This window comes from Dendrobium catenatum, unplaced genomic scaffold (genome assembly GCF_001605985.2).
Source record: "Dendrobium catenatum unplaced genomic scaffold, ASM160598v2 fragScaff_scaffold_621, whole genome shotgun sequence".
Taxonomy (NCBI): Eukaryota; Viridiplantae; Streptophyta; class Magnoliopsida; order Asparagales; family Orchidaceae; genus Dendrobium; species Dendrobium catenatum.
In genome coordinates this window covers 19052857-19076916 of record NW_021319083.1, presented here as the reverse complement: position 1 = coordinate 19076916, position 24060 = coordinate 19052857, and the positions used below count along the sequence as shown (strand labels likewise).

The 24060-nt window shown below is 34.4% G+C and overlaps 1 protein-coding gene across 1 annotated transcript; it reads left to right on the top strand.

Moving 5' to 3' along the window:
- Positions 1-3144: 3144 nt before the first annotated feature.
- Positions 3145-22286, top strand: LOC110112330 (vacuolar protein sorting-associated protein 32 homolog 2). Its single transcript, XM_020844522.2, has 7 exons — positions 3145-3360; positions 10431-10530; positions 18745-18830; positions 18930-19021; positions 19872-19986; positions 20079-20280; positions 21948-22286. The coding sequence occupies exons 1-6, from the start codon at positions 3289-3291 to the stop codon at positions 20271-20273; spliced, it is 660 nt and encodes a 219-aa protein (XP_020700181.1). The 5' UTR covers positions 3145-3288; the 3' UTR covers positions 20274-20280; positions 21948-22286.
- Positions 22287-24060: the final 1774 nt, after the last annotated feature.

The following is a 24060-nucleotide window of genomic DNA, read 5'->3' as shown; positions in this document are numbered from 1 at the left end:
AAATTATAAAAATAAAATTAATATATCTTTAAATAAAAATAGTTAATATCATTTTATCATTAAAATAATTATTTAAATATTAAATATAAATCAGTTAACTATTATTTAAATTATTTAAATATTAGTTTAATTACTTTAAAACATATATATAATATATCAGTTAATTGCACTTATTATTTAAAATATTTAAGTATTAATTTAATGTTATTTTTAATATACTCTCTCTCTACCGTGAGCTTTAACTCTCTCTCTCTCTCTCTCCACTCAATTTTTTTCTCTCCAGTTAGCTTTATCTCTCTTCGTGCCACTCTTTCTCTTTTCTCTCTCCCTATCCTCTCCCCTTCACTCTTTATTTTCTCTCTCTTACAAATACGTCAATTTATTTGTCGCATTTAGAATGCGGTCAAATATTTGGAGCATTCTAAATGCGCCAAACTATTCCGCGAATCTGCTCTTTTTTAAAAATTTTAGTCCTTTATGCTCCTTTTACATAATACTGTTTTAAACCTGCTGCTTTTTAAAATTATCCCTTGTGCAAAACAATGTTTTAAGACTTTTTATCGTAATATAATACTTTTTTTCTTGTTTAAAAAAATTCATTCCATTAAAATTCAAAAAATTTCAAAAAATCGTTGTAAACTTAAAAAAAAAGTCAAAAAATATATAATCTTAATCTATATAACATATAAAAAATCACACAGTTAAAGTCTTACTAGTGCAAATTTGTCCACATTTTTTGCTAACGAAAATAAATTTAAAAAAAAAATTGATAAAATTTATGTATTTTTTAAAATCGATATAGTTTAGTGTGATTGAGAACAAGTTTTTTAATTGGGCCAACAGACAAAAACAACTCTAAGACCTCCAAAATCAAAATTTTCTCTCCCTCCTCTCTTTTTCCCTAATTTCCTTCTCTTGCTCTTTGTCTTGGTTTTCTGTTTTGGCAAACGAAATGGCATTTAAATAAAAGGCATTACATTTTTTATTTTTTTTAATAATAAAATATTCAAAAGATATAATATAATTATATTTATTATCCAATTTTAACCTAAATCTTTTTATATCTTCAAATCCAATAATGTATAATTATAAACAAAAATATTTATAAATTAGTTAAGCATGTTTAGAACCTTCCGGTGAAACCGATTTGCAAAATGAATTGCTAACAATATAAAATTTTCCAATTATGCCGACAATTGTCAGTTTTTTAAGGTATTTCACCTAAGCCAAAAATATATGAAAATTTTTCATTAAACTAAAGTTTAATAATATTTATGCTGAGGTGAATCAGGTTTATGGTTTAGACCTATAATGACTCGATCATGAAATAATTATTGACTGCTCTATATTAAAAATAAAAAGCCTACAAAAATTTAAGGGTTCTAACACTTCAAATATATTGACTGAATCTAACAAGCCTTTAATGAGAAAATATAAAACTACTCCTTTAGGTTATTCTCTCATTTTAGTGAATCCCAAAAATATGATACGAGTCTTTGATAATCCTCCTATTTATGATAAACTGGTCAATAAGAAGCTTAGCAAAGTTAACAAAGGTGTAGAGAATCTCATCAAATAGATAATTGATCAAAACTCTAGCCTAACCCCTAAGAGTGTCATGAAAGATCTGTTAGTGGAGCATATTAAACTTTTATTGAATATTTATGATATTATTATAATGATTTTTTTGCTCATAAGAATTAAATAACCATAACTTGAACTTTTGTCAAAATGGGATGCTAGAGATTTGTATTAATAAGAAATGAGACCTCTTAAATGTTATGATGAGTAGTGCATTGATTCCTATCCCTCTTGGAGAATTCTTCTTGAATAACATATTTGAGAGAGAGAGAGAGAGAGAGAGAGAGAGAGAGAGAGAGAGAGAGAGAGAGAGAATAAATAAAGCATGATTAGATTAAGTCAGCAAAAATTATAATATGGTCATAAGTTAGCAAAAATTATAATGTGGCCAAACCATCTAAGGCGACTCTCTTTAATCATATCTTCCACTAGAACTACTTCAACCTTTTCACATATAGGCTCATTTCGGATCCTGTTTATGAGAGTAAAGTCATTCATCCACCCGAGCATCCTCATCTCTGCAACAATTAACACTTAATATTATGCCTCTCTTTAATGAACAACTACACAATTAATGTTCTAGAATTCCTATCTTCCCATTAGTTGGTGATAGTTAAATGATGTTAGTCGAGCATTTGCATTATGCGACGATGGTTGAACTAAAATATTTAAATGGTGGTGGTCGAGTAATGGTTGACGGGTGATGACATTTGAATGTCAACGGGGAAGAAATGATAATTAGGTGACAATCAATGAGGTACAATAGTTTGGTGATGGTGATTAGATAGTTTGTTGATGAATTTTTGTTGGATGATAATGATTGGTGCTGATGATCTTTTGCGTTAAGCATGGAACATTGCTCTATAGCTCTTCAAACCTATAGGCTCTCTCCAAACATAGCTCAAAAACTCCCCTTTATCTAAAGAATAAGAGTCTATCTATAATTGTTAGGGTGACACCTTGATAATCTTAGTCAAAATCTTAAAACACTTTATAAGATATCTCATATTGATTATTTTTTTCTTAAATCATTATTTGAGCATTTATGTCTCTTAATGACTTGACAATTAAGTGATATAAGACTTATTGGATTCCTTTTATTGAGATGCTTATTTTAACTATAAGCACGTAATATTTGAAGATTGTTTAGTCCATAATAAATGCCATCTAGTTCTCAACTTTAGTGTTTGATTTAGACTTTTTTGGACTAAAAAATGCTTAGTAGTGTCAGGTTCATTTAATTAAGATATTTAGTTCACGATAAGTTTGCATAAATAAATTTTTTGGATAATTTTAAATTTAAATTTGGCAATTTCTAATTAAAAACAATACATCAATATCCATGGTTGATCATATGTATTTCTAACAACATACAAAATATATTTTATTTTTAAAATAAGGTCAATATTATACATAATAATACTGAGTCAAATAAATATAATATTAAAAAATTCACTTAATTATATTTCTTATTTGATAGTGTATATAATTTAAAAAAATAAATTTATTTATTATTTTTCCTCTCATCATATAAGAATTTAAGATCACGTAATATTTTAAAAATATAAATTTGATAATCAGCGGCGTAAGAGTTTATCGGCTGACTTTTGCTTCTTCAACCTCTAACACGACGTTCAACTAGGGTTCAGCGGCGATTGTGAATTCGGGAGCTATCTTCCTTAGCGGAGATATTAGAAGGTAGCAAGCATGTTGAACAGGCTTTTCGGGAAACCTAAGGAGCAGACGAATGCCCTGGCTACTATAGAGAAGTTGAATGAGGTATTCATTTTGTTTAACATTTTAATGGATTTTAATTTTGTTCATTTACATATTCTTTATATTTTTTTATGCCATTTTTTGATTTGATTCGAGAAAAATTGGTTTTTTTTTCCTCCATCGATGTAGATTATATTCTAGTTGCGGTAATAGGTTGCATCTGTTTTCTTAAAGTAATTGACTTGCTTGTAATTTGTATTTATATATACCGTAGAACTTGCATTTATCTTATATGATTGGAGTATGTCAGCATAGTTAGCTCATATAATTATGGAAATGATACCCGAGCTTATTTCATTCAAAAGCGAGGGGACCTTACATACAATAAACTCAAAAGAATGACATTATCATTCCAGCTTCCTAAGCTTTTAGCCTTCTAGGAGTACCATTGATACTCAAGTCACTTTCTAAGCACTTTAGTTCAAATTGAACGAGGATGGGGAATCCCCTTGACTTCCATATGACTCATTGTTAATATTTTAATAAATATATGCATGATAATGACAAAAACTCACGGATCAATTGAATGACCGCAATCAAGATCTAAGATGGTGTAGAGAAAGAGCTCAAATATGGCCCACAAGCTTGAAGTTAAGATGTCAAAGCTTGGTTTTGGCATGAGTATTGGGAGCAATAATGTTTGATCAAGGGTGGGTGGGAGCCTGATGTGGCTAAGGTGGAGGGGCTTTAGTAATGTCCTTAGGGGCAGTTTGTGGAGTGGTTTTTAGAGAGTTGAACTTAGAGTAGGGTTGCCCCAAGATGGACTTATTCTAGATGGCTTTAGGATGTTGGTACTTTTGGCTTTATTATGTTGGCACTTTTTCAATGTTCATGGTGTAGTAGTAAGCATATGCCATAGTGGATGGCTTGTTATTTTGATGGCATGGTGAAGTCCATTCATGAACTTTGTCATGATGACACGCTTGGGTTTATTTAAGCTACACCTTATGAGAAGTTATTCAAAGTATTGAGGTAGGCAATTACATAGAGTTATTTAGAGGATGTTATGGAATTGCTTGAGTTGTTGTTTGTGGCATGCTTTGAGGCTTTGAGGATTTTTTGCTATAAATGGCCGTGCATTTTATTTGAAGTTATGATAAGATAGGGTCATCAACAATATATTTGATTTTAACAAGAATGCATTAGACTCTTTTGGCAGATATAGTAAGCTTTAACAGGTGGAGTTGACATAATGTGAGATATATTGACCTCTAGGAAGTTTTCATTCAATTCAAAGCTACTTGAGGATGGTTGGATGGCATTAGGGTCATGAGGATCGTTGAAGGATGGACATCTTGATATGTCGTGATGAATCATGTTGATTGCTCGTGGAAGGGTTACAATGATCTATTCGTGTCTTGGTGGGTGGTTTCAAAGTGAAAGTTTATGCGGAGGTGCATGGCGTAGTAATTAGGGGCGCTTAATTTAGGAAGGAGTCTCTATGTCTAGTCATTCGATGTGCTAGTTAATGGTTGTGGTGGTGGGGAGTTTGAGGGCCATAAGGCTCATTATAATGCTTATTAAAGGTAGTGCAGTGAGTTGGTTGTAACGTGGTGTTGTGATGCGATTACTCGACCACAATAATGCCTACATTTATGTGCTCAAGTTCTCCAAAATGGGTGTGGATCTTGTGGTGGAGGGATTAGAAATTTCATTTTTATTTTTTTAAAAGTCCATCTTTTATAATGAATGTGTTGGAGATGTGCAAGTGTAGAGTTGTGAATGTCCAACTTATTCAAAATTTCTTTTAACAAGATCAATACTGGGCTCTAACCTGACAATCTTTAAAGTTATTTCATGGTGAGTGCTGTATTTTGAGACTATTGAAATAAAGCAAGTGACAGGACTGCCATATTATGAGGCTAATTAGAGAAAATGCCTACAAAAAAAGAGGCACATTATTTGAAGCGTGCAAAGGTAAATGCAATAAAATTTATGCAACTAATCCTATACACATTTAATTAGCATGTTGGTGTTGAGCAGGAGTTTATATAATTATTCAAAATATGCAGATAATGTGATCGATGAATACTGATCTGGTATAATCAATCATAATTTGATAAGAAATTAAAGTTCTGTAATAAGCACCTTGCTTGGAAAAAGATGAATGGAAAGCGAAGTAACCTTAATTCAATTTTCTGTCACAATTACATGTTTTGGTGGGTTGAAGTGGAGGAATGCATTGGGCTTATTGTGTGATAGAAAATTTCCCCTCAAACTTAAGGAAAAATTCTATAAGATGGTGGTGAGACATTATGGCACAGAGTGTTGACCATTAAAAGAGAAACATTATATTAAGTTAAGTGTTGCAGAGATGAGGATGCTTAGGTGGATGAGTGGATTTACTCTTAGAGACATCATATGAAATGAGCATATACGTGATGATGTTGGAGTAGCCCTAGTGGCTGATAAGATTAGAGAGAGTGAGTCGCCCTAGATGGTTCAGTCACATAAAACAACAGCTTTCCGATGACCCAGTTAAGAGAGTAGATATATTAGATTCATCTTATGTTAAGAAAGATAGAGGTAGACCTAAAAAGACTTGGTTGGAAAATATTAGAAATGACATTTCTTTATTAGATTTAAATGACTCTTAATAGGATACAATGGAGAAAAAAGATTCATGTAGTCGACCCCATGTAGTAGGATAAAGGCTATATGATGATGTTGTTGTTGATGTAATTACATGTTTTGGTGGTTAGCATCGTGGATATCTACTAGCTTCAAATTGAGCGGTTGATTTCTTGGAGCAATTTGAAGTTTTTTTTTTTTAAATTTCATAGCTAGGTATTTGATTTATATGGCCTGATCCTTGAGATTTGCAATGGTCTAAGGTTTTTTGTTATATCTTTATCATTTACGGGAGCAAAGCTTTTTAATACAATAAAAAATGGAAACATTGCACTCTGTGGCTCCTTTATTATTATAATATTTTAATTTTCCCACACAAGGTTTTAAAAGGCGAAATCAGGAATCGAGGCGTTTTTTCTAAGCGAGGTGAGGCGTAAGCCTCGAGGTGGATCGAGGCGTAAGCCTTAAAACGATTAAAATAAATTAATTTAAAATTATAAATAATGACAAAAATAACAGAATATTATATCAACTATGAATTTGAAGATTTGTTTTAAGATAATATTACTGGAATACAAGATTTAAAATAAACTCACTTAAAAATAAAACATCCATTTAGGATCAAGACCCAAAGCAGGCTCATCATCACTTTGATTGTCTTCAGAAGAACTTCATAATTAATGTCAAAGTCATCCTCCAACTCTTCTTCATCTATAATATTTTTTCCTTTATCTCATATATCAGTTAATATTTCATTAGCTCTAAAATGAAATAATAGTAACATACAAAATAATTCATTATATTTAAGAATATCTTTAAATTTTTTTGAAGCTCCAATCTCACATTGTTTCTTTCTTTTATATATTTGAGTAGTTGCTTCATTGTCTTCTTCATTGACATGACTTTCTCCTTCTACTTCAACTTCAGATACATCAGCATTCTTAGGAGTAACCCATTCATCATCAGATTGTAACTCATCAATAAGCAAAGGGTCATTTTCATTCTCAATATTTCATTGATTTTGCAATTTGAGATGTCTATCTTTCAGTTTTTTGTTAAACATAACATAAACTGGTTTGTTCATTCGATCTGCCGCTAATCGATTTCTTCTCTTTGTATGAATTTGATTGAAGATACTCCAATTACGCTCGCATGCAGAAGCCGAACACGTTAGGCTAAGAACTTTAACTGCAAAAGCTTTCAATTCAGGAATATCATCTCCAAACTGAGCCCACCAACGTTCTACACGAAGTCAAACATAGTATTTTATGTATATTGGTTGAAGTTGAAGACTTGAACATAAATATTAACATTAAAATTATAAATACACAAACTACAAACATACCAGGAGATCATGTTTTGTAGCATGCATGTGCTGCTCTAAATCCAAACATTCTCTTCTTCAAATGAAAATCCTCAAGTTGATCATTCACTTTGAGATAGTCTTCTTCAGAAATGAGTCTATCCATACATGCATACAAACCAGTTTTCACCTCTTTGTCAACATGAAAATCCTTATCATAATGAAATTGGGGATTTAAATATTACGCAGCAGCATGTAAGTGTTGGTGTAATTTTCGATCTCACTTTTCATCTATAATATCACATATTTCTTTGTATACACTTTCTTGACATCCCAATTCTTTTGCAATGCCTTCTTTAGCCCTATTCATTGCTTCATAAATAAATCCCATAGTCGGGACCCTCTCACCATCAACCATTCTAAGCACCTTTACTAATGGTCATGTTGTTTTCAAAGCATAATTTGTACTGCGCCAAAATGAATCGTCTTTCATAACAATCTTTTTAACTTGTTTTCCTTCTTGTTTTTTGGCCCATGAACTTTTATCCCACTCTTCAGAAGCAAACATTGCTTCCAAAGGTTGTCTTAACTCCTTGAATCTCTGCAATGTTAAATATGCAGTAGCAAATCTTGTAACAGCAGGCCTAATAATTTCCTTGTCAGTGAATTTTCTCATCAAGCTGAGTACCCAAGAATGATTGTATATAAACTTCTTAACGAATTTGGCCTTTAATATGGCTGATTTATATTGAGGCAACTGTCCTAACCTCTCAAGCATCAAGTCAATGCAATGTGCAGCACAAGGAGTTCAGTAAAGGTGAGGCATCTTCTCCATTAACATTCTTCCTGCAGTTTTGTATGCACTTGCATTATCAGTAACAACTTGTACTACTAAGGCATCTCCCATTTCCTCCACAATTTCATTCAACATTTCAAACAATAATTGTGCATCCTTTACAAAGCTTGAAGCATCTACTGATTTGAGAAAAATTGTTCCATATGGATTATTGACCAAGAAATTAATAATACTTCTATGTCGAATATCTGACCAACCATCTGACATTATTGTCACTCCTGTCTCAATCCAAGTCTTCTTAACATCATCCACCATTTTTGAAGTTGTCTTAACCCCCTCATTCAGCATCCAAGTCCTCAGCTCATACATGCTTGGAAGTTGTAATCCTCTTCCATAACTTCCAACAGATCGTAACATATTGATCCACAACGGACTCCTAACAACATTAAATGGAATCCCATTTTCATAAATAAATATGGCAATATCCAAACAAACTCTATTCCTGAGTTCTTTTGTAGCTGTAGGAAGCTGAATATCCTGAGTATTTATGTTTTCGTCGTTATCAATATTTAGCATAAATCTATCCATGGGCCCCGACTGCCTCGATCAGAAGAAACTAGATGGCTTATAGTACTTGAACCTTCATGCTGTGATCCATAATAAGAAAAGTTTCCTATCATCTTTTCCATATTTCTTTGTGTGACCTCCTTTGTGGTGGCAAATTTCTTTAAATAATTTGTACATTCCTTCTTCACATCATTAGGAACTTTTGCACATGGTCCCACATTGACATGAGTGCAGGCTAGATGATCCTTCAATCTCTTGACGCCACCAATTATGCGTTTCTCACAGAAATTACATTTCATGTAAACATATCCCTTCTTTGCACCTTCGCCTGACACTTCAACTTAAGTTCCATATTTCCATACATGATTTTTCCTTCTTGTGCCACTAGTCATGCTAACAATATGATGTATTTTAACAATTATTTGTACTACCAAATACCAATAATAAAACAACATGAATACAAAAATATACAAGTCTGCCGGGGATCCAAGGGGGTGCTGCCCCTGGCGGGGTTCTGCTTGTTGTAAGATCTTCAAACTTTGTGCTCGACCTGGAACAAATTTATATTATAAGAGTAATTTTGAAATTCTGCTTGTTGTATATGCTCAATACCAAGCGGTACCGAGCATGTATAATCTGATGAAGCGAGACATGAAGCAAATAACGGGAAGAAAGATCGTTACATAGCCGTGAAAAAGAACCTTCGATTACTCCCCTCAAACTTAAGGAAAAATTCTATAAGATGGTGGTGAGACATTATGGCATAGAGTGTTGACCTTTAAAAGAGAAGCATTATATTAAGTTAAGTGTTGCAGAGATGAGAATGCTTAGGTGGATGAGTGGATTTACTCTTAGAGACATCATATGAAATGAGCATATACGTGATGATGTTGGAGTAGCCCTAGTGGCTGATAAGATTAGAGAGTGTGTCGCCCTAGATGGTTCGGTCACATAAAACAACAGCCTTCCGATGACCCAGTTAAGAGAGTAGATATATTAGATTTGTCTTATGTTAAGAAAGATAGAGGTAGACCTAAAAAGACTTGGTTAGAAAATTTTAGAAATGACATTTCCTTATTAGATTTAAATGACTCTTAATAGGATACAATGGAGAAAAAAGATTCATGTAGCCGACCCCATGTAGTAGGATAAAGGCTTGATGATGATGTTGTTGTTGATGTAATTACACGTTTTGGTGGTTAGCATCGTGGATATCTACTAGCTTCAAATTGAGCGGTTGAGTCCTTGGAGCAATTTGAAGTTTTTTTAAAAATTTCAGAGCTAAGTATTTGATTTATATGACGTGATTCTTGAGATTTCCAATGGTCTAAGGTTTTTTGTTCTATCTTTATCATTTACGAAAGCAAAGCTTTTTAATACAATAAAAATGGAAACATTGCACTCTGGTGGCTCCTTTATTATTATAATATTTTAATTTTCCTACATTAACTTTCCAACTTGGTTCTATTATTAGTGCTAATGGTGAAAGGCCAAACTATATGAAGAGTAGCTGCGGTTTACTGGGGTTACAATTTCAGACATGTAACTTCAACTTACAACCCATGTGGCTTCCGCTGAAAATTTTCAATCAGAAAACTGTTATAATCTTGCAAAAGTCTGCTCATATTTTAAATAAAATTATCTGTTTCATTAATGAAACCTGCTTCAGCAACTTGGACAGACATCATACTGATTTTTTTGATATTAATAATGATGTGTGAAGCATTAGCCTATAATGTTAATATCTACTTTTAGGCGTCACTTTGTATTAGGATTCTTGAATTGTAATTATTTGGTGGCATTAATTACACATTAACTATGACTTCCATGCTGTAGACTCTTGAGATGCTGGAGAAAAAGGAAAAAGTTCTCATGAAGAAGGCCGCTACAGAAGTTGAGAAGGCCAAGGAGTATACAAAGGCAAAGAATAAAAAAGGTATTTTCCCATAATTATAATTTATACCTTATCCCATTTTTAACCATCATCAACGAGCTTTCACACTCTGTTTCATATGCGTTTTGATGTAGCTATTTAGGTTGGCTATTTTTTGGAGAATATCATGTTTGTTACCATGCAATTGTGCCCAAACAAAAAAACTACTCTCCATATTTCTTACCATCAACACAGTGATCAATCATCCCTTTTGCTGACCACGAATGCTTGTGAAAGTTTTGATTCTGTGATATCCATCATATTAAGCTAGATACGTTCATCAGGTCACCTTTTGATGCATTTTGGATTGATTTTGAAGATCCGTTCTACTTTATTTTACCTTCTAGAGAGCACAATTACACCACAAATGTGCTTTTATTAGATTTCACGACATTTTTAGAAATCTACTCAGGACCAATAATACTTATAAGTTCTTTAGGTTAACCGATAAAGTAGTTTGTTGAAACTACCTGACAACCTTCTTTTTGTGTAGTATTGTTTAGGGGTGTAAATGAGTTGAGCCGAGCTCGAGTCATCCCTAACTCGAGCTTGGCTCATGCCTAACTCGAGCTCAGTTCGCCTACCATTTCGGTAGCTCGAACTCGAGGTCGAGGTCGAGTCGAGCTCAAAAGGTGGGCTCGAGCTTGGCTCGTACATTAAAGACAAGCTCACTAGCCAGCTCACCGTAAAAAAATCGGTCAACTGCCGATGCCATCACAGCCGGAGGAGAAGAAGAAGACGATTTGCTTTTTTTCATCGACGGGAAGAAGCTTGCTGTTGCATTTTTTCCTGTACAGAAAAAAACTGTAGCTTTTTCCTCTCTGGATAATTAATGTTTGGAGCTTTGGGAACATATGCTTCATATTTTATATGATTTTTTTGAAGATGCGGCTGCTTTAGTAATAATTAAAGCTGCAACATTTTTTAGCTGTAATTTTTGGAGATTTTCAGTGCCTCTGTAGTCTTTACTTTTTTTTTAATGAAATTTTTAAATGTAATAAATATGTTATTATTTAAAAAAAAATCCAAACAGTAGTTCGAGCCGGCTTGAACTCGAGCACGTTTAACAGACGAGCTATGGTTTGAGCTCGAGCTCAAGCTCGTGGATCGTTAGCTCATTATCGAGTCGAGTTCAACCTGGCTCGGCTCACTTACACCCCTAGCATTGTGTAGTATGTTTTCTTTCAGCTGAAGTTCACCATGTTTTTAGATCGACTTAGTGACTGAAGGTATGCATATTGATAGTTGAGATTTGGAGGGTAATAGCTGCATGATTTTATTTATTTATTTTAAATAATGGGAATACATTTTGGAGAGGGAGTCTGAATTGTTTTTTTATGAAATATTATCTGCCGCACCTTTTGCTTACCTTTGTTGACAAATTTATTTTAATGGAGTTTTATCTGCAAGATTTGCTTTAGAGTATAGCATGCTTTTAAATGGACCATTTCATGCGTCTTTTAAGGTGCTGTCAAATCAGAAAATCTTATTCCAAATTTTGGACAGGAGAGTTCTAAATTAGATGATTTATTTTTGGAGATATGAAATGAAATGGACTTACGGACCTTGGCGACTCACCAATGAATGCAATCAAGAACTCTTTGTTGTTTCCTGGAACACCATGAACTTGAAGTGGGACATGAAAATGATATGTAAGACAGCCCTTCTTATAGCCATGAGTTCTTCTCATTGGACCTGCCAAAGTACCTGCATGAATAAAATATAAACAAAATGACATCTTTTTAAGCTGTCATTAAAATTTCACATTGCAATATGTTCACAAAAATAAACTCGAAAGTTAACTTGCAAATAAATAAAAATGTACTCATAAATGTGCAGCAAAAAGTGCATAGGTGTGCCCCAAAAAGCATGGAAGCAACCAAAGTACAAATAAATGTGCTCATTGGCGAAGCTGCACACACATTCTAATTACATTGCAGCAGCTATCAACAAAATCACTAAAATTTAAATTTGGATAATTTTAAAATGGTAGACCCACTTTGCAAAGCTAATTCCAATTCAAATTAAGGTGCACAAAAAATGTGTCGGGTTGAAAAGCATGCCAACTCACCAAACCATTTTCGATGAACATGTTGATGCAAAAATTGTAGTTATGGTAGTTTTGAAATGGTGTGTATGGCTTTTTGTGAAAACTCCGACTCCTATTTAATAACTCTAAATAGTGTGCCTACTTACTCTCTATCTCAAACATCCAACTTCTTCTAAAGCATTGTGTATACTGATACGTCTTGGTATAAAAAATAGCCAACAAATCAAGAGAAATTCAGCAAACCACAAATTTTTATTAATAAGAAACGAAATACGAACGAGCAAGATACAATGGTTTTCTTTCGAAAGGAGGACATTCTCTCCCAAATCCTAGACGCCGCTAGAATCCCTCACAAAAATTGTGGGCAATAAACATTCAAAAACTCATCAATAACATGATCTAAGTCCTAGACAACTCCCCTTTAAATAGCCCTAACCACCATAACACAAATAGAACCTTCTTAAAGAATTAAATACTTCCTAAATAGTATAAACATAATATAGGAAACATTTCTAAATAATTAAATATGATTTAGGAAACCTTCATAAATAATATAAACATAATTATGAAAACTTCATAGATAGTTCCCCCTTAATTAGCAACCTTTCTAAACAACTCTTATTGATTAAGAATCTTCTAAATATCTTCCCCTGGGCCCACAAGGTGGACCTCCTTGGCGTATCAATATTCCCCTCCCAAAGAGCCACATTGTCCTCAAGGTATAACGAAAGGAACTGTCTCATGATCATCTGTTTTAACAACAAAATCTGCTTCATGTGAGAACCAGCACGTGATCCAGTTCTAGATCCTTCATTATCTGGCCATGCTTCACTCTAAAGAATATACCATCTTTCACCGGTTTAACATCATTGCAATTGCCTTCACTTTTTCTCCACCTGCTCTAGTCATCCCTGTCATCAACTATTTTTTCCACTCAAATCCAGAAAGGTTAAAAAGAAATGGGGGCAAAAACAAGGTGACAACAAGAAACCATATGGATGCAATGAGAAGCTTAAATGTTTTTGAATCAATAGTTGCAAATCCATAGATCTGCTAAACAATTAGCAGCAACATAAGTTTCAGATCCTTCGTAAAATGACTTGTAGAGTACATTTTGTAGTTTTATGCAAACTTTACATGTCTCCTAATGAATCATCGTCTAATAGCTCTATATTTTGCTCTGCCATGTAGGATTGTCCGTCCAAAGCAATGAGATTTTATTCCAAGCAAGAATGTAAAGAACACTAAGTATAATTGAAGTTGCTTGATGATTATGCCGCCCAATGCAGTTTTGAATCCTCTTTTCAGCCTAATCCCATAACGATGGTTATGGCCATCAATAGACCAAGCTGGATGACAGATTGAGATGCCATAGCAGCTTTCAGAGGATTATTTCCTCTGATCAGTGCCTGCTTCATAATGGCAGAGTCAAGCCCACTTAATGACAGGTAAGGCTTGCCATAAAGGAAAAGATGGACTATGATAACAACCATCATTGAGCTGACATAGAATCCTACTGTCATGAAGTAGTAAGAAAGCTTGCGGAAGATCTCCATTGCTACAGGCAACCTTTGCTTCAAACATGGAGATTTGGTTGAGTCCAAGATCACGACCCTTCCCAACCTGAATATGCTCATGGTGGGTGATATTTCCTTGCCTTAATGTCGGGTTGAATCATGCAAAGATATCCTCACTTAGGTTGATTCCACGTGAAGCCTTGCTTATGTCACCTCTAATGATGTGAAAAATCCTGTCAAATACATCTCGATGCTTGCATTGGAAGCAAACCTTTAATGAAGTAGCCAGAACCCTTTGTCCAATTGTCACAAAACTTGTTTTTTGGTTTGACAGGAGCCATCCCAAAGATGAAATATTTCTTGTAAAAATGTGCCCACGTACACCAAGAATGGTTGATGGGCACAATCCATGGTCTTCATTGAATTTCTCCAAAAGATTCCTCATTTTCAAAGCCTCTTCCAAATAGTTGTTTTGGTTCTCAATTGCGTGAAGAGACTCCCCTCTGGTAAAGACAACTACATGGTTTTGATTTTCTAGCTCTCTTTCACAAATCTTTGCTGCTCCAGATAATTTGATGCAGTAAATTTTATGATCATCACCATCAGCTTGGCTTTTGCAAGTTATTTCTTTGCCCTCTTCATTCACATCTTTCCCTTTGTCGATCTATTTAACCTCGGAAAAAGTTTGTGTATCACTTATTGAACTTTCACTATTCTTCTGCTCAATTATTCGCATCTTCAATTTTTTCACCCTAAGATCACTACCACCCTAACATCTTATTCCTCCACCAGTGTAGCGGTTGTCGTGATCCGCCATGTTTCCCCGTGTATCGAGGGTGAAATTTCCACCTTTCTTCCATCCGCCTAGCATAACCTGATCCCCATGGCTCGACCCGTCCTCCTCTAATCGTCCACTCTCTTTGCCCAAAAAGCCTCTCATAGTGGTTAACCACTCAACCACCTCGACAGTAAAGCTCCCTTCATGTTATCCCGCATCCGAAAACCCTATTTCTCTCCTCGGAGTCCTAGGAGGTGGCTCTTGATGAGAAGAGCTCTTTTCGTTGAACTCTTCCATTCGATCTCTTTCCCTTTAGATTCGGCCAAGGGAATCCCAATCAAATCTTGATTAGGGTTAGCAATTGGAACCGTCGGTGGGGTTTTGGATCGCTTCTCCATGAGCTTTCTCATCATCTCCTCTAGAATTTCTTTTCCTTTTGGTTCAACCCTAGGAATCGGCGGTGAAGATTTCAACTGCATCTCAATCATTTTCTTCATCATCATATCTTTAGTTCCCAAACCTTGATTCTATCGCTGAAGTACGTTGATTTATCAATCCCACATCTGCTTGTAGTTGCCCTACTTTCCCGTCCAACATTTTTTTCAACACATCAACTTTTTTTTTCGACCATCGGTACTCAGATCAAGGTTTAAACAACAAAAATTGGCAACTTTGACGTAAATCTGGCCTCCCAACATCAAAATTCAGCAAACATAGAGGAAAAACTCAGGAGAAATCATCGAGGAAAGCTTGATATTTCGGTCTAGGACACCGTTCTGATACCAATTTTATATGCCTTGGTATAAAAAATTGCCAACAAACCAAGAGAAATTCAGCAAACCACGGATTTTTATTGATAAGAAATGAAATACGAACGAGCAACTTGCAATGATCCTTTTTTGAGAGGAGGACATTCTCTCCGAAATTATAGATGCTACTAGAATCCTTCACAAAAATCATGGACAACAAACACTCACAAAACTCATCAATAACATGATCTAAACCCTAGACAATTCCCTCTTAAATAGCCTTTAGCTACCACAACACACATAATTTAGGAAATCTTCCTAAATAATATAAATATAATTAAGAAACCTTTCTAAATAGTTCCTGATGCTGACATCGACATGAAGATTTGGCGCATCTATCACAGGAGACGTCGTAAATCGACGGCTCTAATTTACGTTGTCATTTATGATTTATTTTATGAAGTTTAGCTTTTGTTTTATGTTATTTCCTGTTCTACCCTAGGTTAGTTTATTTGAGTGTGGTGGCCCAAGGGGCAATTTTGTAATTTTTTATTTTTCTCATATTGGGGCCTATAAATAAGGGCCTTAAGCTATTGTAATGGAGGGTTAATGGATATGAAAAATTTTGTTTTTCGACACTTGTGTTCTTCTTGTGAGAGAGCGTTAGTGAGATTCATTTGAGAGGAATCGAAGTTGTCACCAGCTGCAGGATGGGTCCGGACTCGTGATTTGAAGTCCCTTAGAGAAGGGCAATCGGATCACCCGTCAATCTTCGGAAGAGTCCAAGGCTCGCGGTTTTGATTTTTATCTTTCGTTTTATCTTTGTTTTGATTTCTTCCTTCTTATCCCTCCCCGTCATCATTTTCATCTTCTTCCTCCTCCATCAACCTCACGGACCAAACATCCATAACAAGCTCCAACAAAATTTCCCCATAGCCACCGGCCACCTTCCCCCATTAGCTCTCCACCGCCGGCCACCCTTGTTTGTCTCCATGAATGAAGAGTCAATACCACCATAATGCTTACCTAAAGAGTTCAAATAATTTAGGAAATTATTTTCATCATTTGAAATTTAAATTTTGAATTTCAAATATTTTCCTAAATTAAAAAGCTATTTTAGGAAAGTATTGAGTCTCATTCATGACAGTATTCAAATTTAATTTGGGTGATTTAATTTTAGGGCGGTTTTCAAAATTCAAATTCAACTAATTCGAAATTTGAATTCCTTCCTAATTCATCATTCAAATTTTGGAAAGTTACTAAATGAATTTTATTTGAATTTCAAATTCAAATAGTATATATTTAAACACTTTACTAAATTTTAAAGCCTTAAATTAAGCACCCAAAATCACCTCCCCAATCTCCTCCTCTATCATTAACCACCGGCTTCTCTCTTTAATAAATCCCTTGGATTTATTTTCTAATCCCTTTTTTCCCATTTGGGATTTAGAATAGGATATATTTTCTAACAGCCAAGCCACATCTTTGGAAATAATTCCAAATCCTGAGATTCTCCTTTGGCCGAAACCTCAATACAAGAAAGCTAGCCTATAAATAGGCCTCATGAAAAGAAAAATAACAAAGACTAAAATGCCCTTCGGGCTACAACACTACATGACCACCCATAAGGGTAAAAAGGGAAAAACAACAATATAAAATAAACTAGTACAAAAACATATAAATAAATAACTAAAAAAATCGTAGCCGTTGATCTCCGATGTCCTCATCAAATAGGGGCTTGCTCCTCGACAATTATCAAAATTACAAAATAATTAAAAGTAAGCTCTTCGGGCTACATTGCCATTGGGTATGGTTGTAAGTGCCAATCCATGAATTCGATCTTTTACGTGCCAAGAGAGTGCAGTTGATAGAGCTAGAGTCTTGATGACGATACACTGTGCAAAAGACTAAACGTAGATTTTTTGGGCCACCTTACTTATGACAAATAAGGTCACTAGTCTGATCCATGAACTCGATTATTCATGTGCTAAGAGTAGTGTTGATTGAGTCTACATCTCGGAGAAGGTCCAAATTGTAAAAAAATAAAGGAAAAAACATTTCATGGGTCACCCAGCCTATAGTGTAGGGTTGTATATCCTAATCCTTGAACCCAATCCTCCAAGTGCTAAGGGTGAAGTTGATAGGGCTTGTATCTACATTCTTGGCCTGTGGTATAGTCAAATAAGTTTTTTTTTTAATTGTGTAATTAAGATCAAATATTTGGCATCAACTCTCACTACAATATTTGCAATGCATTTGCACAACGCCTTCAATTCATTTGAAAAGAAAACTCCACATTGTACTAATTGAGCAGTGTTGTAAGCCTTAATTTTTTGCATGATACTCTATACACAAGGCTTGAATTGATAGGGTTTATAATTCAATAGTGCTCCAGAACATGATTCCTAATGCCATATGTATGTAATTTATCATGGGCCCAATCCTTTGCGAGCAAGTAGCAAAGTCAGTAGGGTTCATAAATCTATAATATTTTATGCCCAATTCTCTGCAAATTTATAATGGGGTCTACAAGACTCACAATATAATAATTTCTATGTTTAAAATCAATAACAAATGTGCTTCCTCCTCTATTTATGTGTCGATATCATGATTGTTCAAGATAGAGACTAAAATGTCTCACCTAAAAAGTCTAGGAACCAATTTGGTCGTTTATTTCATTTAATAAACTAGTGGTGGTTGATAAACATGGATTTCCGTTCTCACAGATTTAGCTTTCTTTTTTTTTTTTTTTGCTTTTTTGTTAATATTTTGGTGTATAATGGAGTTTTGGTTATATATGTCATTGATCTGACTTGAGTGTTTAAAACTTTGATTACTTTGGCTTATAACTGCTGGTATTTTTTTTGGAGCTTTTCCGTCAAAAAGTGGTTCTTCCATGATTCATCTCAGGGGTTGGAAGGAATTGTTCATATTTGTAGAAATGTGCACAAAATCTTTTATCTTGTTAATCTCTTTTCTATCCTTTTCTTGGATCTCGAAGTTTTGCACCTTTAATAACTATTTCAGCACCAAAAATTTACTCTACAATCTGGCATGTGATGACATGGATGAGCTTTATATCATGAGTTTTTTATCCTGATATTTGTTCTGTACCTTTGCTAGCTGCCATCCAATGTTTGAAGCGAAAGAAACTTTATGAGCAGCAAGTTGAACAGCTTGGGAATTTCCAATTACGGATTCATGATCAGGTGTCCTTATAAATATTTTTTTCCTTCTGATCCTAAACTGTCCTTAATTATTCGTCGCAATTGATGCTCTAACTGCTATGGAATGTGGTATTACTTTAGATGATTATGCTAGAAGGTGCAAAAGCTACGACAGAGACTGTTGATGCATTGAGAACGGGAGCAGCAGCAATGAAGGCCATGCAGAAAGCAACGTCAGTTATTGAGATCAGTTCTATTATTCCGGCTTCGTTCGGGACGGCTTTCTTGATGCTTCTTAAAGCAGCTTTTTCGTACAAAAATTAAATTTTTGTACTAGACAGCTGCTTCAAGAAGCAACTAGAAAGCCGTCCCAAACGAAGCCTCCGCATTTTGATGTCTAATGCTTTTGCTGAATTATTTGTGTGAATTATTTAGGAAGGTTACGTGGCTTGCGTCTACCATTTTGCTTGCAGTAGTTTATCCGAAAGGATTTAAAAGGATTAGTGTTGTGGAGGACTTTATTGATGCTTTTATAGTGCCTCTAAAGAACTCCATATATTTGTTACACTAGTACTTATAGTTTAGTTCTTTACATATTTATTCATTCACGTGGGCATGTATAGTTGAGCTTTAATTCACATCGGCTTGCTAGAGATTCAATCATATTATAAGGAACCATATTGCTATTACTTCTCTTTCTATCATCTTTTACCTTTCCATTCCCAACGGCTATCTCCGCTTACATACACACCACTTTAGAATTTAGAAATTGCAAATGAAGTCCGTAGTTTGCTAATTAAAGACTGGGAAGCCTGGTTTGTTTAAAAATTTCACAGATAATGATGGCCATTAATACAGCTTTTGAATGAGGATTGTTTCTCCTTGATCTTTATAAAAATGGAATTTTCTTGTGAAAGCCACTTATGTAGCATCTTAAGTGCACGGCAATGATTTACTTGCCAATGAAGTTTTCTTATTTGGAAATTTTTTGACACTTTGTTGCATGGTAAATATGGCTTTGTAATTTTAAGAACTAAAAGATCTATCTGGTAATGAATACTAATAATGTTTATTTTTGTGCAGTAATATTGATGATGTTGACAAAACTATGGATGAAATCAATGAGCAGACTGAGAACATGAAGCAAATTCAGGAAGCACTAGCTGCTCCAATTGGAGCAGCTGCTGATTTTGATGAAGTACTTTTTCTCACATATTTTGCATCATTTTTTATTTGATTTTTCTCACTATTATTTTGGGTCGCATGTTACTCATTTTTTTTCCTATCAAGGATGAATTGGAGGCTGAGCTTGAGGAGTTGGAAGGAGCTGACCTGGAGGAAATGCTTCTTGAGCCAGCTACAACTGCTCCTGGTGCTTCTGTACACACTGTTCCTGCAGGCAGACAACAGATTCGCCCTACAGCCCAGAAAAACACTGCTGATGAAGACGAACTTGCTGCATTACAAGCTGAAATGGCTATGTAATCTGCTGGTATTTATCTCTTCCTTTTCAATCCATGTATTTTTTTTTTTATTGTGCAACTCTTCTATAAAAATAATCAAAAGGCTTTGTACATCTTATGTAAATCCTATGTTTTGTGCTTACTCTTGATATTTGATCACTGAACTTAGATTCGTGCTTGATTCATGAATGTCAAAATAACTCTAGGATGGACAATTGTCACTAGTTATTGTATATCATCAATGCTATATTCTGTAGCATTATTTCAAACCTTTTAACTTAATTTACCATTTTTTGCATTCTTGTCCAATTATTATACACACTCTTTCCTTCTTTTTATATGCTTTAACTATGTATGCTATTACAGATTTAGGCTTCGTTTGGAACAGCTTTCTTCCTGTTTCTTAAAGCGGCTTTCTAGTGCAAAAATTTTAATTTTTGTATTAGAAAGCCACTTTAAGAAGCAGTAAAAAGCCGTCCCAAATGAAGATTTAGGCTTTGTTTGGGACGGCTTTCTTTCTACTTCTTAAAGCAACTTTCTAGTACAAAAAATTTAATTGTTATACTAATAAGCTACTTTAAGAAGCAATAAGAAAGCCGTGCCAAACGAAGCCTTAGTTGAAATTGCAATCTAAAAAGTACTCTTCCACCGTGTCCTAACATGTATTTTGGAAGCTATTGTCATGTGGATTGTAGATCTAGATTTACCAGGAATTAATTCAGATTTTCTTATCAGTCTCATTGATGCCTACATTTACTAATTAGTTATCCCATGATAAATTATGGATAGCAAGAATGACTTCAATAAAAATACAAAATAATATTCTTGATGAGATATGATGATGTTGTCAAAGGTAGGCATGGAATAACTGAAGAGTAAAATGGATAGTTGTTTTTTATAGAAATTTTTATTTCATGGGATCAAAAGATGAATAAAGTTATACTTCCTGTATAAACTTACACAAAATGAGTTTTGTTGATTCCCTTGAACCACATAAGCATGACTGAAATATTTTCCCATTTTATGTAGGGCATGTAACCATCTACATTACCAACGCATAAGAATTCATCAAATCTCAAGAAATATAAATTACTCTTAAAAGACATGGCAAAGGTTCATAATGCATTAAAATGTAGCAACGGGGGATTAGTCTTTCACGTTCTACATGGGATTACATTCTCTCATTTTTTTTCATGCTAGTAAAACTTACGCTTCGTTTAGGACGGTTTTCTTACTGCTTAAATTAATGTTTTAGTACAAAATTTTTAATTTTTTACTAGAAAACTGCTTTAAGAAGCAGTAAGAAAGGTGTCCCAACGAAAAATTTTTATACTAAAAAAATTGTTTTAAGAAGTAATAAGAAAGCCGTCGCCAAATGAAGTCTTAGGCTTCGTTTGTGACGGCTTTTTTATTGCTTCTTAAATTAGCTTTTTAGTACAAAAATTAATTTATTTGTGCTAAAAAACCGTTTTAATCAGCAGTAAAAAAGTCGTCTCAATCCAAGCCTTAATATGCATGTAATAGTTTCTCTAAAAAATGAGGTCCTGCAGCTTCTAGTGCTTAGAAATTGCATTTTTTTTATATTTCTCTCCAGTTTGGCACTCAAAACAGCAAGTTTGGTTGACTTAAAATTTTTTGTTTCAGCTCGATTCTGAAATATGTAAACTTTCAATTTTGCTTTTATCTGTTCATTCAGGTTGGAATCTTCATTACTGGATCGAAGGAATATTGTAAAAATGATGCGTATCCTTTGTTAGAGAGCTGAGTTTATTGTACGCAACGGGGGATTATGATTATCAGTCTGTATACGTTTTAACACTTCTTTGTAAGGATGCTTTGCAGAAGACATCAACGAAATAGCTTTCTGTAAATTCAGGCGTTCTGTGTGTATGATAATCTCAATGTAAGTAAGATCTGGCACTTTTCAAAGGCTAATTAGTTCTTGCATGGGAGCAAATCCTTTTTATTGAATAAGTGGCCTCTTTTGTATTGTTAATTGTTTTTTTAATAGATGTGAACTGTTATTGAATGGGCATCATTGTGTTTAGATTATATAAAATTTTTTGCTTTATAATTCAGAATAATATGTGTTATTAAGGCTTCGTTTGGGACGGCTTTTTTCATGCTCCTTAAAGCGGCTTTTCAGTACAAATATTTTTGCACTGAAAAGCTGCTTTAAGAAGCAGGAACGAAGCTTGAATTTAGATTTGCATATGAATAACGCTTGGATTCTATTGGTAAGATTGATTATGAAATGTGTGAGAGCAACATGATGGAAGCTGTGGCTTCTTATTGTAAAAAAAAAAAAAAAGGAATTTGAGACATGATACATCTATTGTGGGTTTGCTTTTTGATCTTTATTTATAAGTTGGAGTATAGGTAAAAGATTTAAGATTAAATGAATAAATTTTATAATAAAACTTAAATTAATGTTTACAATAAAATAAAGTTTATTCTTCATTGCTATTAATTAAGGCTTTGTTTGGGAGGCTTTCTTATTGTTTTTTAAAGCAGTTTTTTAATGCAAAAAAATTTAATTTTTATATTAAGAAATTGTTTAAAAAAGTAGTAAGAAAGCCATACCAAATGAAGCCTATTAAAAAAAAAAAAAAGGAAAATTAATGTGAATGCTTGATTCATTTTTACATTCATATGTATTATGTAAGTTTTGGTAAGTTGTTATGCTAAAAGTTTTGGATGATTTTGTCTAGTAAAGCACTAAGGTTATGAATTTTTTTGCTCATATTAGGGTGACTTAATAATATCATCAAGTTTACCTTAATAATGATGACTTTTATTAGCGGATTCTAAGTTCAATGAAGCCTCTTTGCTAGTTTAATTTGATGGAAGCACAATGATGACTTTTATAATCAATTTAGTTGAAGAATTTTAATGAACAAGAGAATTTGAACATTATCTTTATTAATGTTAAGATTATTTAAGTTTGATATGCCTTATATATAAGCATCAACATTGATACGTTATCAAAAAATTGTCTTGATCAAGGCACGAATCTCGATGCAAAATCAACTTGGAAACTTCCAAAATTAAAATTGGGGCCATTTGAACTTTGATTTCAGCAAACATACAGTCGAATTGAACGTCTCAGAAATACGAACCCAACGACACCAAATTTGACTCAATCCGAGCCCAAATGGGTCCAAATCAAGGAACTGAAGTGCTGTTGGAGGTTCGAGCCACAATTTGAGTTTCTAAACGGTTTCCAAACATGACATGCTTATAATCGAATCGAGCGCCTCGACGAGACGAATCCAACGAGCCCAAGATCGTCGAATTTCGACATCATTAAAACCTTCAATTTTCTAATGAAAGGTCCACAATCAAGGGATTCAACATCGGCAGTTCATCAAACAACTCTCCATTTACCCTTGATCTCTCACCTATTTACGGGCCATGCCACTCCAGAAATCTATAAATAGACCCCTCATTTCTCTTGAAAGGGAACCCAATAAAGAAGAGAAGAAGAGAAGAGAAGGAAGAGAAGGAAGAAGCTCCTCCTCGACCACCGCCGGAGTTTTATCGAACCACCACCTAAGGCTCTCACCTCCGCCAGAGGCCGTTGCTCTGCTGGACCACCACTTGAGGCCCTCACCTCCATCGAACCACCGCCTGATGTCGTTGCTCCGCCAGACCACCACTTGAGACCCTCACCTCCGCTGGACCACCACTTGACACTGTTCCTCTGCCGTACCACCACTTGAGGCCCTCACCTTCGCCGGACCACCTCCTGACGTCGTTGCTCCGCCGAACCACCACTTGAGGCCCTCACCTCCGCCGGACTACCGTCT

Bases quoted from the DNA above. Each gene is read 5' to 3' on its own strand.
- LOC110112330 (XM_020844522.2), top strand. From the start codon at position 3,289: ATGTTGAACAGGCTTTTCGGGAAACCTAAGGAGCAGACGAATGCCCTG. The intron at 3,361-10,430 runs GTATTCATTTTG...TCCATGCTGTAG, and splicing joins CTATAGAGAAGTTGAATGAG to ACTCTTGAGATGCTGGAGAA. The intron at 19,022-19,871 runs GTCAGTTATTGA...ATTTTTGTGCAG, and splicing joins AAGGCCATGCAGAAAGCAAC to TAATATTGATGATGTTGACA.